This window comes from Coturnix japonica, chromosome 2 (assembly GCF_054131305.1).
Source record: "Coturnix japonica strain WE chromosome 2, WE-NBRP24, whole genome shotgun sequence".
In the NCBI taxonomy this organism is placed as follows: domain Eukaryota; kingdom Metazoa; phylum Chordata; class Aves; order Galliformes; family Phasianidae; genus Coturnix; species Coturnix japonica.
Genome location: NC_140664.1, coordinates 63,043,816 through 63,061,017, shown reverse-complemented (window position 1 = coordinate 63,061,017; position 17,202 = coordinate 63,043,816). Strand labels below are relative to the sequence as shown.

Genomic DNA, 17,202 nt, shown 5'->3' with positions numbered 1-17,202 from the left:
TGGGTGCCTGGAATTGTTCCTCTTCCACAGGAAAGATGTGGAGCTTTTGGGTAGGGTCCAGAGGAGGGCCATGAGGATGATCAGAGGACTGGAGCACCTCTCTCATGAAGACAGGTTGAGGGAACTGGGCTTGTTCAGTCTGGACCTGAGAAGACTCCAGGAAGACCTCACTGTGTACTTCCAGTATTTAAAAGGAGATTATAAACAGGAGGGGAATAAACTTTTTACACATGTAGATAGTGATAGAACAAAGGGGAATGGTGTTCAACTAAAGGAAAGAAAATTTAGATGAGATGTCAGGGGTAAGTTTGTTGAGGAGCTGGAACATGCTTCCCAGAGAGGTTATGGATGCCCATCACTGGAGGCATTCAAGACTAAGCTGGATGGAGCTGCTGGCAACTTGATTTACTGCTTGATCTACCAGTTGGAAATCGTGCCTGTGGCAGAGGGTATGGAACTAGATGATCTTTGAGGTCCCTTCCAGTTCAAGTCGTTCTATGATTCTGCTAGACAGGAGGTGCAGGGCTTCATGAGATTCTTGCCAGATCACCTCTTCAGCCTGTCACGATTCTTCTGGATGGCTGGGTAGCCCTCTGATGAGTCAGCCACTCCCTCCAGTTTTGTGTCATCTGTGAATTTGCTGAGAGTGCTCTCTACCCAAATGTCTCCTACAATTATGGAAAGAAAAGTAGGAGGGGGAAGCAACAAGCCCGATACCTGGGGAGCAGTCAAGAGGAGTTGATTGAAGTAGACATGTTCAGCAGGTTAGGAGCAAAAAAAAGAAAAAAAAAAAAAAGAGACAACTTAAAAAGAAAAGGTGGATTTATGGATAGATATTTATACCCACAAAGCTGGTGAAAAATGTTATCTGTCCATGACTGGAGAACAGGGTGCCAAATGGAAGAACACAGATAATGCTGACTCCCAGCGTAAGGGAACTGAGTCCAGAAACAGAAAGAAAACAAATGTATTCAAGGAAAACAATCAAGAGAAGAATTTGAAGTACAAAATTTTTCGGCTGTCTCCTGAGCTGGCCAAAGAACAAAACAAATATATCCCCAGACTTAGGAAAGTACAGTTCTCATCTTTGGCTCAAAGCTGTTTCTTGTTTCAAATGATTTCACTGTTCTCGTTAGGCAAGCCATTCCCTTAGTGAACTTCATTCCAGATTTTTCTGTGTCTGCAAGCTTAGGCAGTTCATACAACAATCTGAACTTGAAAAGCCCAAACTGGCTGCCAGATTTCTAGAGTGTACTCCCCTGAAACAGTACCCCAGAAAGGTGTGTATATGTGTACAGCACAACACAACCCCTGAGAAGACTTGTGTTTTGCCAGTGGCTGAGTGGAGGGAGGCAAGGGCAGACTTAAAGAGCTTCAGTATGAGCTAAAACCCATGCTGAAGATTCCTGGGCAGACTATGCCTGCTGCTATGGGAGAAGATGACCCCTCTGTGGCTAGTGTGGAGGAAAAGACACATTTGGACTTCCCTTTCACACTGGTTCTAGCAGCTTTCAGATATGTCCCTCACACCTTACTGGGAAGAGGAGCTTTTCTTCCTACATGTTCCCTTCTGCACTCTGGTTTAGGGTCTCAGTGTGCTTAGAAAACAATTTGCCTTGTCCTCCTCTTCCACGCTTTTTTACTCCAGAAGGCCAGGAGTGCCAAGAAAATTCTATACTACTGATGCATTTGTGTCAAGCCACTGCAAAATTAATGATGAATTAAACCATCACCAGGATAATTACACTTTATAAAGTAGCACTCCGTCAGTGTGAAATGCAGCCTTCTTTAGTTAAATGCTATTAGTCACTATATGTTTGTGTGTGGTTTTGTAATCTACTGACACTAATGGGCCGTTGTTCATAGGTCTTGGCTTCTCACTTAAAGTTTTAATTTCTTGGTCTGCTCTGTATATTGGCATTATCTGTCTGTAACACCTCCCTGATTAGACCAAAATGTCTTACATTTTCTGCCTATCTGCTGAGCCGGGGCTTTCAAAGTTGTAAGAGATTCTCTGATTCTCAGAGAAATAATCTGATCCTATTCATTTATTTATTTGATCAACAGTCTCAACAGGTTGTTCCCTGGATTAGTAAGTACTGCATTTCTTTGCAGAAGCAAGTTCCTCTTGAATTCCAAATCATGCAGTGAGAAGCCGTGAGTTTCTACAAATAAAACAAGCAAGCAAACAAAAACACATATACTTTTAAAAACAGAATTGTGCTATTGGTTTTTCCAGGGACAGAGCCTAGAAATCCTGTTCTGGTGGCTTGGCTTGTTTGTAGTTGCTGGTTTGCTGCTGAAAGTTGAGTGCAGATACTACAAAAAGTGGGCAAGCATTTTTATTAATGAAGAGATTTCACAAATGCAGACAGAAGGCTTTCCAGCACACACTCTTTCCATAAAAATGAAGCAAAAATTTCCTCAAAGCAAAGATTGTCTCATTCTTTTGTTTCTTTACTTTGTGGAACAATTGTTTAGTATTAAAACTAATACATTTTTAAAAACAAATATCAAATAAGGAACCTTAGTTGTAAAACCTACTAATGCTAGCGATCAGTTTATTATCCTTTTTCTCCCTCAATAAAATTGATTTTGGTAAATATTTCTGTACCCTACTGAGGTACAAGAGATCATGAGAGATTCACGTGCCAAAGTCAGGCTGCTGACCAGAGTGGGGAAGGCAAACATGAATATTGGGAGTTAAAACTACTCTCTTTCTCAGACTGTGGAAAGCTTCTCTGATGAGAGGTAAAGCTCACTTGCAGCCAGTAAATGTCAGAACATCCTTTTATTTTTGTCCATTGGCAAGCAAGAAAGAAAATTACAGCTTCAGAAAACATTGTATGAAGGCTAAGAAGTTAATGTTTCTGGTTTATTGGTTTCTTTGCTTGTGTTGTGGTGGGCTTTAGGGAAACAATTTTATAGCTAGTGTTGGCTGTGGTTGGGTTCTCAGGTGGAACAAATGAATTCTAGATGCCTGGAATCATCTCCTCAGTATGCAGTGGCAATTGATAAAATCATCCTAGTCGCTGGGGTACAGAAATATTTACTTCACTTGTTCCATTGACAAAGAAAGAAGATGATGAATTGGTCATAGGCTACATCATTAATAAGTTTTAAATCCAGGTTAATTATTTTTTATTTAAATCACAGTGTCTTTGGGTAAGAAGAAGGAGAATAGGAAGGGTGGTTTGGGATTGTAGTATAAATTACATCCACTGTTTGGTCTCTGTAAATGTTCAGCAAGTGTTGATGAATGTTAGCGTGTGCTGTTTTTTTTTCCACGTGGAAGAATTTGGTGATACAGCTTTGCTTCATGCACAGTTCCATGTCAGACGCCATCTGCTGCCATCTGTCCCAAGGGAACAAATTTCAACAGAATATTGATTGGAAGGTTCAATCCCTACTGCCGTACCACCAACATCTGCCTTCGACGTGGGCCAATGTAATTAATAAGAGGCATTACTTTTGGATCAGCCCCTGTAATAAAGTCCCACATTTTGTTTTTATGACAGCAAGATAAGTTTCTCAATACTATTATAATACCCCTTTAAAAATTACATAATTTAATAACTTATTCAGTCTACAAGGAACAGGGGAAAATACCATATGCACTCTGCTTCAGTACAGAAATGACTTTACTACCCTTGTTCACCTACTTCAATCCTTTGTGGCACCTCAATCTCCATCTGTTACTAAGACTTCTCCCAGGGAAAGCTTATTTCTTAGATCCAATGCTTAAGACAAGACCTTGTGTTTGTGCACTAATGTCGAGTATCTCAGCAAGTGATACTCGCCCAGTTGCTGAAGTTAGTGAACCAGTCATGCATGTGATATCAGAGATTTGCATTGATTACTTGGATTTCTTTGGTCACTAAGAAGTAAAAAAGAAAAAAAGTTGGAGTGAAGAAGAATAGAAGAGATGCAGAGGCAGGCTGACACGCCACACACACAAATGAAATTCTCAGTATCCTCAGGATTCCTGTGGCACACTGTTCTCAGTCAGCACAATTTGCAATGTTTTTAAAAACTGTATGAAGTTTCCTAGGCTCTACTGTGTTATGATCTAGCACACTGTTTCCCACTGTAGCTTTATACTGAATGCATTTTTTATTAACAGCGTGAGGGGAAAGGTGGTATTTTCCCTTAAGTTAGCATAAGACTTTCTCAGAGTTATGGAGGCACATGGTTTGGATGCTTGTGTAAGACTGAAGGTTCAGTAATGCATGATTTTTTCTCAAATATACAAAAGATTAGTATGATTTCTGAGAACTTGGAAATAATGTTTTTAATTATGCTGGGTATGAAAATACAGTTCATTGTCTGACATTTTAGAAGTATAGAAAAAATCAGGCAAATCTGTCAAGGGAAACAGAAGTATGCTCAACTGCCTTGCACTCTTGTTATGTATAAAAGCATCTGTAAATTCAGGTGCCTGGCCCATGAAATATCTTCTTCCTTTACTGTTATCACCCACAATCACCAGAGTCTGCCGTAACATACATTTATAATTGAATGAATGATTAATTAATAGTTAACAATTACAAAATCATTAAAAATGTGGCTTGATAATCTTTTCCAAGAACATCTGCTTCTTTGTGATAATTTCATAGAAAATTCTCAGGCAAATCTCAAACCAGAGGTGATCTCAGGACCATTCAGTAGCAAATTAGGGAAGTGTATTTTATAATGACGTGTTAAAATACATGTGGATGGACTGAGGAAACTGCAGTTTGCATAGACTATGGTGGAGTTCAGTATGATTTACAATGGAATGAGGATTCTGATAGTCCCTATTCAGCTTTATTTGAGCATCACTGGGAGATTCAAATAAAGAAAGAATTAATATTATTAAGAATAAGTTCACTCCAGGGCAGGGCTGCAAACTTCAAAATGTCTTACTCTTCTTGTTGTGGGACTGCAGAACAGGGCTAGAATGGAGATCATTTGGAAGTGTAATAGCTGGTTCATAGACATACATAACAGTAGAGCAAAAACTGATGCTTTATTCCCTAGAGTTAACACAGGATAGAAGACCATTGCCTGAACCATTTTTCTTATCACAGTCATCAACTTTGGCACATTCATCCACTGTAGAATGAAATAAACATACTGCAACTTCTCATACATCAGTAGCCACTGAAAGCCCAGTACTCAATTTCAGGTCCCAAATGGAAAGGCTTGAATCCTCATGAGCCTTGGGAGATACTAAGGACTTTTCTCCTCCCTTTGCTTTCTCTCCCTTCCCTTTCCTTGCCCTCCCTCTGTTCTTTTCTTTTTTGACTACCTAGAACCCTAGGAACTGTGCTAACGTGAACATAGGAAACAACCCTTTGCTTCAGCAGGGATTTGTGGCAAGGCCTTTCACTTTCATATTTTCTCTGTGCTACTTGGATTATCGCACATCTCATGAATTTATGGCCACAGGGCCCTCCAGTTTGCCCTTCCCAACATTCACATCAGAGTTGTGTCCGTCTCTGCTAAAATGTGTACTGAAGTAGAAATGATTTGGTCCTTGATCTTTTACTTATGTGAAAAAATAGGGAGAGTAAGAATCAGTAAGAACATGCTGGGTGAACACTGAGAATATTCACAGCAACCTACTGGTATGCAGTAGGGGAAGTGTGTGCGTAACTTCACATCAATGTAGCTTAATAGTATTATTCCCATAATATAAATTTTTAGAGGTTTTGTTTTTGAAAAGTTGAACTAAATCCATCAGGAATTTGGCTTAAATGTCATACTTTTGATGTAAAACAAATTCTGATGCATCTATTTGTGTTCTGATTTGCAACAGTTTCTTTCTAGTGTTTAAGGAGGTACTTTTTTTGCATTCTATACCCAGGTTCCTGAGTCAGGGATTTACATGTAACTCCATTTTCACTGTGTAGTGTTTGCTGATTCTTCATTCAGTGCAGTCTGATTTTTTAGCTCTGTCCTTTAGAATGAGTTCGTCTGAGATCGCCGATGCAGTAACTTCACATAAATCATTATTTCACCTTCTTGACTGTGCTTGCATTTCTGCTCAGGTTTCATTGATTTCATCGTGGAACCCACTTTTACTGTGCTGACTGATATGACTGAGAAGATTGTGACACCGCTCATAGATGAAGCTTCCCGTTCTGGCATGTCTGGGTTCAGACGTTCCAGGTGAACAACCATGTGTCCTCTCCCTTCAGGGCATGTGTTGCTTTTGCATCCAGGTCCCCCAGTGAATGTCATAGTCTGTGTCCACATCCATCCCTTCACAATGTATGTCAGCCATGTACTGTAAAGCTTGCTATCCACATTGCCAGCACAACAGCTCACCTAGTGATGTGATTGTTTTGAAGGGAAAGCCCAGCTGAAGGCAGGGCAAAGAGGGAAGCTGGCATGAAATTGAGCCAAGCCTCCAAAGGCAGTGAAGGCAAGTGAGTGTAGCCATGTAGTTGGGTGAACTTAAGAGCTCTTTCAGTCATTAATGCCTGAACAGAAGGTAGGTAGTGTTATTGAGAAGCACTCATTTCTAGGAATATGTCTGGAAGTAAAAAAACATTGTAGTTACAGAGGATTCGGAAGTATAAAAACACTTATTCAGAGTTATTAAAATGTGTGAATTATCACCAGAATTCATCTGGAGCTTGGATATAAGCAGTCTTGGCCCATTCATCCCATTCTGCCATTGTAGAGAATCTGCTACTTCAGTAATGTAATGGACAAGGCATGTCTTGAGATTCAGGTGCCACATGATTTGCACTGCTTAGAGTGGAGCCTCCAAATCAAGATTTCCTCTCCTAAGTGAATTCTTTATTCTTGGACTGTTGCATGCAGGGCAACTATCTTTCTGTGACAATTATCTTGATGCCTTTAGTAAAATGTGTGCTATGAGATGCCTGTCCTTGAAAGAAAACTGCTAGGTCTGTAACTGAAATGAGTGCCTCATTTCAGCTTTAGATGAGTTTGTTATACCCTGGACAGAGGCTGGTGTACAGCAGTTCTGTGTCTAATGGCTCCAAGCGGTGAATTTTAGGACATTCCTTTGACATTTCTAGGTTTGTCTGACTCTCCAATTGATGCTAAGGGACTGGAGATTCACAACAAAGAATCACTTTCTACGGTTCTCTAAGAAACCATGTCCACCAGCGAACAGGGATAAAAGAGCTGTCCTTTATTTCTAGTGCTGGTTCAGATTGTGCTGCTTGCTTTAACATTGGTTGCTGTGGGGTTGGATGGAGGGAGGGAATTATGAAGGATTTAGAGTTTTCTTTCTTCTTTGTGTGTTATCTAGACTTAAAGTAATCATTTCTTCTTAGCTGTGTTAGGGTGCATTAGATACTGATCCCTGTTATGTTTTGTGATCTTTTATCCCAGTCTGAATAGCATTAGTCCCTCTGAAGTTAAGAGATCAAGTGTCAAGAGCACTGGGTCAGAAGGAAGTGCCTCACTCAATTGCTCCATACTCACTGTGGACTTCAAATGTTTTAAAGCCACCTGGACTGAGGTGGTGCAGCAGAACCGGGAGAAATGGAAAGCACAAGCCACCAAAGGTAACATCCAGGCTTCTTAGTGAAAGAATAAAAATTCTTTTGACCTCTTCTACTACAAACTCATCTTCAATCAAATTATTCTCCAAGTAAGCACTGCTAGCTTGAAAGAATCTGCTTTTCTAGGTCATCAATTTGCACTGAATTTAGAAAGATAGCAATATTGTGACTCATCTGTGCCTTACACTCTTCTATGTGACGTAAGTGTAGATTATAGAGAGGATTTGGACAATAGAAGGAAAAAAAGGAATTGTGAGGGAAGCCCCCTAAGGTCATGAATCAGACTCAGAGTGTGTGCAAAAATAACACAAAAGGGATTTTAAGAGATGTGTTATCAATTGTTTACTGTTAAGATTGAGAGAGATAGTAATGAAATGTCTGGTGAAAAGGCTGTAATATTCTGGATTCATGTCTAACTTCATATTTGCAGGGATACCTTGAATGAGGATTTAGGAATTTTGCTGCTTCTGCTTATGATACCACAAACCTGTGCAGGACTGCAAATATTTCAGGAGAATTTGAGGTCTGGGTTGATTGCAAGCTTGGAAGCAGGCCAGGCATCCAAAGTATCACGCAACTGAAAGTGCCCTAGAGTCATTTAGATGCTCTTTGGAAAAAAACAAAGTTGGAATTCTATATTTGATTACATTTATTTCTTTATGAAACTGTGATACAGCATCTCCTCTGAGCTGAGTGCTTGTTACTAAACCCATTATTTAATGGAGTTGTTGTATTTCATTTTAAATGGAAGGAGTTTGATGGTAATATATTATGCGGTTTTGGCTTTATGACCAGTGGAAGACTTGGCTTAGTTCTCTATTTGCCAGAGCAGATCGGTCTTCTCTAAGTGAAAGGCCTGTCTAATGGTGCAGGGAAGCTCACAGAGGTGCTTATCCAGCAATGCTGTAGCAAGCCCTCATCTCCTGAGCTGAATCTATCTCTTGTGGTTCAGGTGCAGAATGCAGCACTTTGGTTTCTTTTCAGATCCTCAGAATAAAGGGATCTGAAAGCTGCCTATGCAAGCTACTGTTAATTTCAAGAATGATTAGTAAAGCCAGGGAGGCGTATATCTAATTTAATTATATTTTCATGTGAGCCATAATTTATTCATTTAAAAGTTAATTAACTTCAGCTAGCTGCTGGCAAGGAAATACAAACTGACATTTCTTATACAGACGACTTTCACCTTTCTCTCTTGTAACCCATTTGTACACTGTTCTCAAAACTGTTTCTGGCTCATTCATAAGAAGTATCTGAGGAGGCACAATTGGTTGTTAATTTTTGTAATTTTTGCTCTCTGGCTAAGTTGCTGCTCCTGTAAGGACCAGAACATCTTCCCTATAGTTGTCAAGATTGCTTCCATTGGACTAATTGTACTGTATTCTTTGATTTGTAGGATTTGCTTGTCTACTTATCAGCTTACAAAATCTCTCAGAAACCAGGAGATGCATCTCTTTGTGATTCCTATCTCAATTAGAGTGCAATTGGTTATCCACAGTGGGGTGGTGGATGGGCAGTCTGTGATACTGCAGACCTAGAAACCCTGTAGGCAGGCAGAATGAGATGTACTTGGCAGCACAGTGAAGTCACTTCTGACTGCTTAAAGTCTGTATGGATACAGATATGTCCTGAAGCTGAATAAAGCTCCAAATTGAGTATGGGCTGAGCTATTCAGTTGCTTTTGCAGGTTGATTATTTTCTGATCATGGAAAAGAGGAGGAAACTGTGGAGTTTCTGCCTGCACACAGTCAGGTTTATTAGTTCGAGCACTGCATTAAGGGACTGTGGTTGTGTCCTGGGGCACATTTCCCTTATGGGAATGGAAGAGCAGGTACTGATAGTTACGTATTAGTCTAGCAATGTAAAGAAACTGTAACAGTAGGTAGAAATGAAGAGATCAGGAAGCTGGAATTGAAAGCAACCTGGAAAAAGGGGGAAAGATGGATTTTCAAAGAACCAAGACTTTCAAAGTGCTTAGGATTATGTGGTGCAACATAGGTAAACTAAACATGGTTTGACTGACACCTGTATATCAGGAATGAAGATAACCTCTGTATCCCTAAAGATGTACTGACAGAGCTAATATCTCTTTTTAATTTGCCTTTTAAGATTTCTGAAGAACTGCATTTTCAAAATGAAACTTTATATGGTTAAAAATAGACATTCATGTATGATGTAGGTAGGCCAACACAGGGTACTTTTTTCGGAGTACTTTCTTAAATGTTTCCCTGTGCTCTTTTTCCATTGTCAAGTCAGTTCCTACATTTATCTAAGTAACACCTGTTTGCATGTTAAAAAATGAAGTACATTTACATGTGTGAATTGTATCATTCCTGTAAAATTGACTGATAATTATCATTTCTTTTCATGTCCTGCTTCTCTCTTTGCCGAGGATGCAGAAGAAAAAGCTAAGAAAGAAGCAGAGGAAAGTGATCATCAGGGAACAGATGAAAAGAAAACAGATGAAAAGGATGAGAAGCCAACTGAAGATGCCACTGCAGCAAAGACAGAGAACAGCAAAGAACCAAATCCTGGGGAAAACAAAAGTTCAGATTCCAATGAGAATTCCCATGTACATGGGACTGGGCGAGCTGGAGTGACCAGACATGAAGCCTCTCAAGGAAAAAGTGCTCCTAGGACAGATAAGGGAATGGATTCTCATCACACAATGAGGGAAGAGAAACATGTCCAGAATGGTGAGTTATTTCCTTCCACTGAAAGGTGAATGCCATCCTAAAAGTGGTATTTCATCTCAGTAATGGGGTGGGAGCAGCTGATGTTGTGAAAAAAGTTGTCCTGGGGACAGAAACTTTTCCCAGAATATGACATTGATATTTCCAAGTATTACTGTTTTGAAAAAGATGAAGCTGATTACATCTGCTTACATGCTTTTAGCAAAAAGGGCAATAAGACTCTTCTCATGGAAATGAATCAGCTTTTTTTTTGATGCACACTTCAAAGGTGAAACAAACTGTCTTTGTTTGATGAACCAAGATGAAGCTACAGACACTTTTTAAGGCCAATTTAAGGTACTTTTGAACCGATTCTCAAATGTAAATATGTTTTGGGACAGCAGCTCTTTCCCCCTCTCCACTGTTTTGAAGAGTTATTTTATTTATACTACATTTGTTCTGTTTTGTTTGGGCAAACATGAAACTTTTCATAAAGATTTATTGTCAGAAAACTGTTAGAGAGATAAAATAATTATAGTTTGCACCCAGAAAAGGTGGAAAAAGAATTGAAAATTGCATACCACATTAAAATAAGTTATTAGACCTGTGAATCACAGAACTGTAGGTGTTGGAAGAAACTTCTTGGAGATCATCGAGTCCAAATCACCTGCTAAAGCAGTTTCCCTGTGGAAAGTCACACAGGAAGATGTGCAGGTGAGTTCTGGATGTCTCCAGAGAGGGAGACTCCACAGCCTCTCTGGGCAGATTGTTCCAGTGCTTTATCCCCCTCAAAGTAAACAAGTTTTTCCTCATGTTTATATGGAACTTTCTGTGTTCCAGTTAGTGCCCAGTGCCCCTTGTCCTATTGCTGGGCACCACTGAAAAGAGCATGGCCCCATCCACTTGCTTCCCACCCTTTAAGTATTTATATGTCAGGAGAAAGAGGAGTAGAGGGTGCAGGGTTCCCTAGAGAAATGCAAAAGAACCCCCTATAGCTATACATACTCCTGAGGTGACTGACTTTCTGGTTTATGACACAGGAGGCAGCTAAAGAACATTTGTCACTGTTCTGGTTGGCCTGGCTTATTTCCCAGTTGTTTGCAATGGAGCGAGCACTTGGACCCCACCCCCCGAGTCCTTCATTTTAAAGCCTGCTTCAGTTGGTTGCCAATCTTCTGCCAAAGATTGCCCTGCCTCTTCTAGACAGGTGGATCCCATCATAGTCTTCAGAGGGAATCCCGTTCTCATAAAAACCACAAGCCTTGATCTGACACCAGCCACGTAGCCAGGAGTTGATATGTATTACGTGTCTACTTCTGGCTTTTCTTTTATTCAGTCTTGCCAGTTGGAGAAAAAAGATAACCTGGGCACTAGGATTTTTCACTTGCACTTTCAGGACTTTATTGTCTTCTTTGATTCTGTCCCTGAGAGCAGATCAGTTGGCTATTGGCCATTTCACTGTCCTTCTCTCCCCTCCCCATTAGCAAAAAATGTCAGCACAGCCTCCTGTGATTTCTCATCATCTTGGTAACGTCAGCCAGTCCAAAACCAGCAAAACGCTCAGATTCTGAAGCATCCTTTTAGAAAAGGAATGAAATTAGTGGGCTAAGGCAGTAGGCTTAAATGGCAGTTGAGGCAAGAATTCTGTTTGAAGTACTCCAGGTATGACTGGGTTCAGGCCTTTCCAGTCATTCTTTCGTCATTAGATTTTTTTTAGATTGGAAGTACTGTGTAGATCCATGTTGTCACGCTCTGTTCTATATGGGATTTTTCTTCTAGCAGTGTTATGTAAGTGAATGTGAGTGGGCCCCACAAAGAAACAAAAAGGTTGGAGACATGAAATCCCATCTAGACGGCAACAGATTTTGCTTCTGAAATCCTTTATTTTACAGGCTTCTAACAATATAAGGGCTAAGTATGCTCTAGTGAATTCGACAGTATCTTTTTCTGCAGTGTTTCTCTGCTGCAGGTGTCTGAAATACTTTGGAAGGAATTATAATGATTTCTGAAAATTAGTGTCTTCCTTAGGGCATGTCATTCTGCTCTTAAATTTATGGGAGAAGGTTCTAATGAATTGCAGTCACTACAGAATCTTTGGAGACTGCTGAAATCTAACATTCATATATCTGGGTTCACCACAGTTTCCATTATTTTATGTCTGTGAATACCTCATCATAACGTATTTGCCTTATTATTTCTCTGCCTTTGTAATCTCTTTCAAAAAGATCATTATGATCACCATTCTGCTCTGCTGCTGGCAGTATGGCATGGTAGATATTACATTACTCTGAAGTCTTCTATTCATAATAAGATATTCAATGAAAGTTCAAAAACTGTGTTGTCAGAGGAGCTGGAAGCCTCTCTGTGTCACTCACTGCTCACTTCCCTTGTGCTTTCTTAGAGATGTCAAGCTGGGAAATAACATTTATGTGCATGTTCATCATCTTTGCCTGCACACACTTAGGGTCAAGTACCTCCTTTATGCAGCACTCAAAGAAAATGTAATTAGCTTATCATTACTATCTGCTGTATGATGGTGGATGGAATGTGAAAAGTCTTTTGTGCCTTGCTAGGTACATTTTCAGTTAATGTCTTGGATACAGTGTCTTTCCCTTTGTCTTTTTCAAGCAGACACCTCGATCCTACTTGGAGCTGCTCATACCTCTCTGTTCAAACTGGACTTCCCAAAGAAGCCCGAATTAATGGCAGTATATAATAAGCTGAGGAAGTTGCTGTCTGCCCTGTGTCTTCTTGTTTTCATTTTTCTCTCACCCACACAATGACCCTAATAAGAAAACCAGGGAAGTTTTGGTTCTAAATGAGAGGACATGTTATTTCCATCTTGCTAAATGTTTTAAGATTTCAAAGCCACTTTTCTAATAGAATAGCATTAATCAGAGAAGAAGAAACCAACTTTCTGTCATCTGTTCAGGCTGCCATTGCTCCTCCGGACATTTGCAGAAAGGAGACCTACTTTGCTGCTAAATGAGATCTATTCTACTATATCTATCCATTGAAGTGAATTTTTAGTTCATAGTCACATTTGGCAACAGAGCATTCTTTTTCTGTGGGGAAATGGTCTGGGAAGGTCTGCTGTGCTCTGCTGTGAGACTAATAGAGGACAGAAAATGAGAAGGATTCCCATTACCCTTTTTGGCTTCATAAAATATACCCTGGCCCTAATTCCTGTTTTCATTCTGCATCAAGTGGTGCACTGCCAAAGACCTTGCCTTCCTGGTTTGCTGTAAAGACTCTAAATCCATTGATCAGTGCTAGGCTTGTCTGTTTCTTGATGTCAGTGTACACGAACCACTGGATAAGTAAGTAAGAGAAAGCGTGATCAAATGAGGTAGGACTTTTTAGGATATCTAAGGTGATTCTTTGAAGCAAAGGCCTATGACAGAGTCTCAAAGGATCTTAACTCCATCTTTTAAAAGCATACATTGTTTAGAGTCCTGATTTTGAGATGAAGGTAGTGTTCAGGTTTTAATGGTGTATGTGCAGTGAGGAGGAGTATGAATTCGCATGTGCTCTTAAAGAAGTGTTAACATTAGTATAAATCTGAAAGGAAATTATAAAGCTTGGTTTTCTGTTGGAGTCAAATTTTGACTGTTGCATTATTACGTGATACTGTGTTGATCCTCATTCATTGTAAATCCATATATTTTCTCTTAAGGAACATCTCTTTTGGATGTTGAAATTCGATGGAGTTACAAACATTAATAAACTGCAGTCTGCATTACAAAGCTTATAGTAACCCTTATTGCTTCATTCTAGGTGAAATAAAGGAAGACAGTATGGCAGACAAAAAAGATCAATCTAGTGTGGGAAATGAATCAAAGAAAACAGATGGTAAGGACTTAGTATTTTATTTTGTTTTGTCACCCATTTCTATATGCAATCTATTCTTTTATAAGCATCCATATTTTATGATTAATAAAATTGTGTGGTAATCTGAAACAGAAACAGTCATTAGACTTGACAGAAGCCATTTTGGGTAATCTGGGGAAAGATCACCTCTTTTACATAGTGTCTAATGCCAATTAATTTTTCTGTTGGTAAACCACCTTCTTTATCTCCTTGATCAACTTCTGTGCACTGCCCACAAGAAAAATCCGGGATTATTTGAATTGCTCCATAGGAAATATGGGTTTGTAAGGTTCTATCCTTCTGAGTTTCTCTGAGCCAAATTCTGCTGTCAGTGAAGACTGACTGGATAGGGGTGCAAAACGCCAATCTAAGCAAAACTCTGCACAAGGTGTATCTCCTTTTCTTTTGGTTGCATGTCACATTATTCCTATCCAACCACAAAGGTTTCTTGACTTAATACTCTGAGGGGGAATTTGCCAAGTGTTGCTGAATCACAGGTATGAGAAGGAAGCAAGCAAGAATAGGCATATCAGCGCAAAAGCACTGTTATAGACACTACAGAAAAGGGATATTACTAAAACACTTTTGAACTGAAACAATCCCAAATTATATGATAGTTTCTTGAGCACTTGGAAATAATTTCACACAGACCTGAGCCTATTGTAAAGTTTCATAGATGTTTTAGTAGCATCAGCAAAGCAGAAAAACACCTATAAGGGCTGTGGCATGTTTGCTCTTCTGCATCTCAGCTGTGCAGCAAAAGGCTACGAGGTACTGTCTGACTCCACACTGCTCCAGAACTGATTGCTTAGGTACTGGATAGCTGAATAAATGGAAACAAATGTTAGAGCTAAGATTACCTTTGTATGTCTCAATTGAATCCATTGAAATATCCCTAAATATAAATAGAACAGTATTGTATTTTAATGGTCAAGAAATGCAACCTTGTTGTACGTGTTGTAGTTAAGAAGGACGCTGTTTGTTTTTATTGTTAACTTGTAAGAAATTACTTACTGCTCTTACTCTTCCATAATAGTGATCAATAAGATAATGTAAAAAGTTAAAAAAAAAAAAAAGTAGAGCAATTAATCTATGATCACATGTATTAATTTCAGACATACAGATATGTACTTTATACAGAGCAATGATTGTTCAGGAAAAATCAATTATTTGTTAAAACGTAATATAATTTATACATTTCTGATAACTGTCTGTCAGGAAGAGTCTCATAACTCTCTAAACAGTATGCAGAAATAAAGAGCAAATATTCAGTTAGCAGTCTGGCTTTTTAGACCTTTACAAATATGTGCACTGTCTTATGTGCTATAATAGCCCCACAAGGATTAGTGGGAGGAATGGCTTCTCTCCCTGCTGCAGTTGGTGACTGCAGAACTGTGGCTGTGTAGAAAGACTGCTCTCCTGGCAGGATGAGGTAGATACAGAAAGCTTGGGGCTTCACTTGGCAGATGCAGGAATCATACCAACCATGAGAGTAGGCTTGGGAACCCTTAAATTTGAGGACAGGGTCACCTTTGAAGGCTTGCAGTCTCAGTCTCTTGGAAAGAGTAGGGGCACCTATTTAATCAGGCTGGAAGACAAGGAGGTGAATGTTTCATGCTGACTTAAAAGCGTGGTAGTAAATTTGTTTACATCCAAGTTCCTAGTCTTTGTGTACTGTTAGCTGTTTAATGTCCTGTTCTTCTGCAAGGAAGTCCTCTGCTCAACCCCTTAAGGAAGAGACCAGTGCCATGGGACTGGCTGATGACAGTGAATAACCAACTGTAACCTAGCAGAAATAATTTATGGGCTCAATGTTTTTCATTCAAATGCTGTAGAGTGAAATTATGGATTATGATCTCATTGACAGAAATAGGGAATATTTGTGAAAGACAAGCCCTAGAAAAGTGTTGGGGTGGCTCTGCATGCCAGTGGGAAGATATGAATGCGTCTAGCCAGAGCTTCACACAGCTGAGTCTACTGGTACTGCAGCCCGCAACTTTAAAGCTAGCTTGAGGATGCCTGTGCAAGCAGAAGCTATGCCTTAGAATGCAGTATTAATTGCTTTAGTCTCTTGTTCAAGTTTCTTAAACACAGGCAGGCATCCTCATTTTAATGTAATCTTCCTGTTATTGGCTTTTTTCCCCCTTTTTTGTGGGACATTCAGTTGTTACTCAGTACTGCCCTTATCTTTAGCTTTGAGAGAAGAGATACGAGTCTGTCATTTCCTGTATAAGGGCACAGTCCTATCAGTGACATCATCAGCACCCACAGCATCATCAAATGTTTTCTGTGGGATAGAATGTTATTAAACCATTTTGGAATACCTGATTTTCCCCTGTGGAATAGTGTCTATTCAGTACTTTGAATGGAAATTTTTTAAGCAGTCATACAGAAATAATGTGTGTGTGTGTGAAAAGTAAGATTGCTTGTTGAAGCACAGAAATACATAGGGTATTTGTACTCATCTCTTGAACTGCTGGTGTGTGCTGGGAAAGCCTCGAGTGCCCCGGCTATTTACGATGAGCAATACTCCCACCTCGTGGTCAGATCTCAGTCTTACATTTCAGTAGTACTTTCCCTCTGTGCGGTGCGAAAGCAAATAATGCAGTACATTACAATGCAAGGCAATGTGCATCTTTTTATATGTACAGTCTCTATGACAAGTACATACAATACAAACATTCTAGGAATTTAGACCTTTATCACCAAATCACAAAATGGCTTGGGTTGGAAGGGACCCCAAGGATCATCAAGTTCTAAACCCCCTGCTACAGGCAGGGCCACCAACCTCCAGATCTGGTACTAGACCAGGCTGCCCAGGGCCCCACCCAACCTGGTCTTGAACACCTCCAGGGATGGAGCATCCACAGCTTTTCTGTTCCAGTACCTCACCACTCTGTCTGTGAAGAACTTCCCTGATATGCAATCTAATCTTCCCTCCCTGAGCTTAAAACCATTCCCCCTTGTCCTCTCACTGTCTACCTTTGTAAAAAGTTTATTCCACTCTTTTTTATAATCCCCATTTAAATACTGGCAGGCTGCAATGAGGACTCCTTGCAGCCTTTTCTTCTCTAAGCTGAGAGATGTATAAAGGAACAGCATTCACCTCTATATTCTTCAGAGAGGGAAAGTGG

At 39.8% G+C, this 17,202-nt stretch overlaps 1 protein-coding gene across 14 annotated transcripts in view; it reads left to right on the top strand.

Annotated features, from left to right (window-relative positions):
- The window catches only part of PDE1C (phosphodiesterase 1C), a 253,895-nt gene that overhangs the window by 214,169 nt on the left and 22,524 nt on the right, over window positions 1-17,202 (top strand). For all 14 annotated transcript variants that reach the window (XM_015855054.3, XM_085539986.1, XM_085539976.1 and 11 more), the window contains 4 exons: window positions 6,033-6,153; window positions 7,354-7,529; window positions 9,926-10,222; window positions 13,976-14,050. In XM_015855054.3, the coding sequence (XP_015710540.2) occupies window positions 6,033-6,153; window positions 7,354-7,529; window positions 9,926-10,222; window positions 13,976-14,050 (669 nt within the window). The remainder of the gene's footprint in view (window positions 1-6,032; window positions 6,154-7,353; window positions 7,530-9,925; window positions 10,223-13,975; window positions 14,051-17,202) is intronic.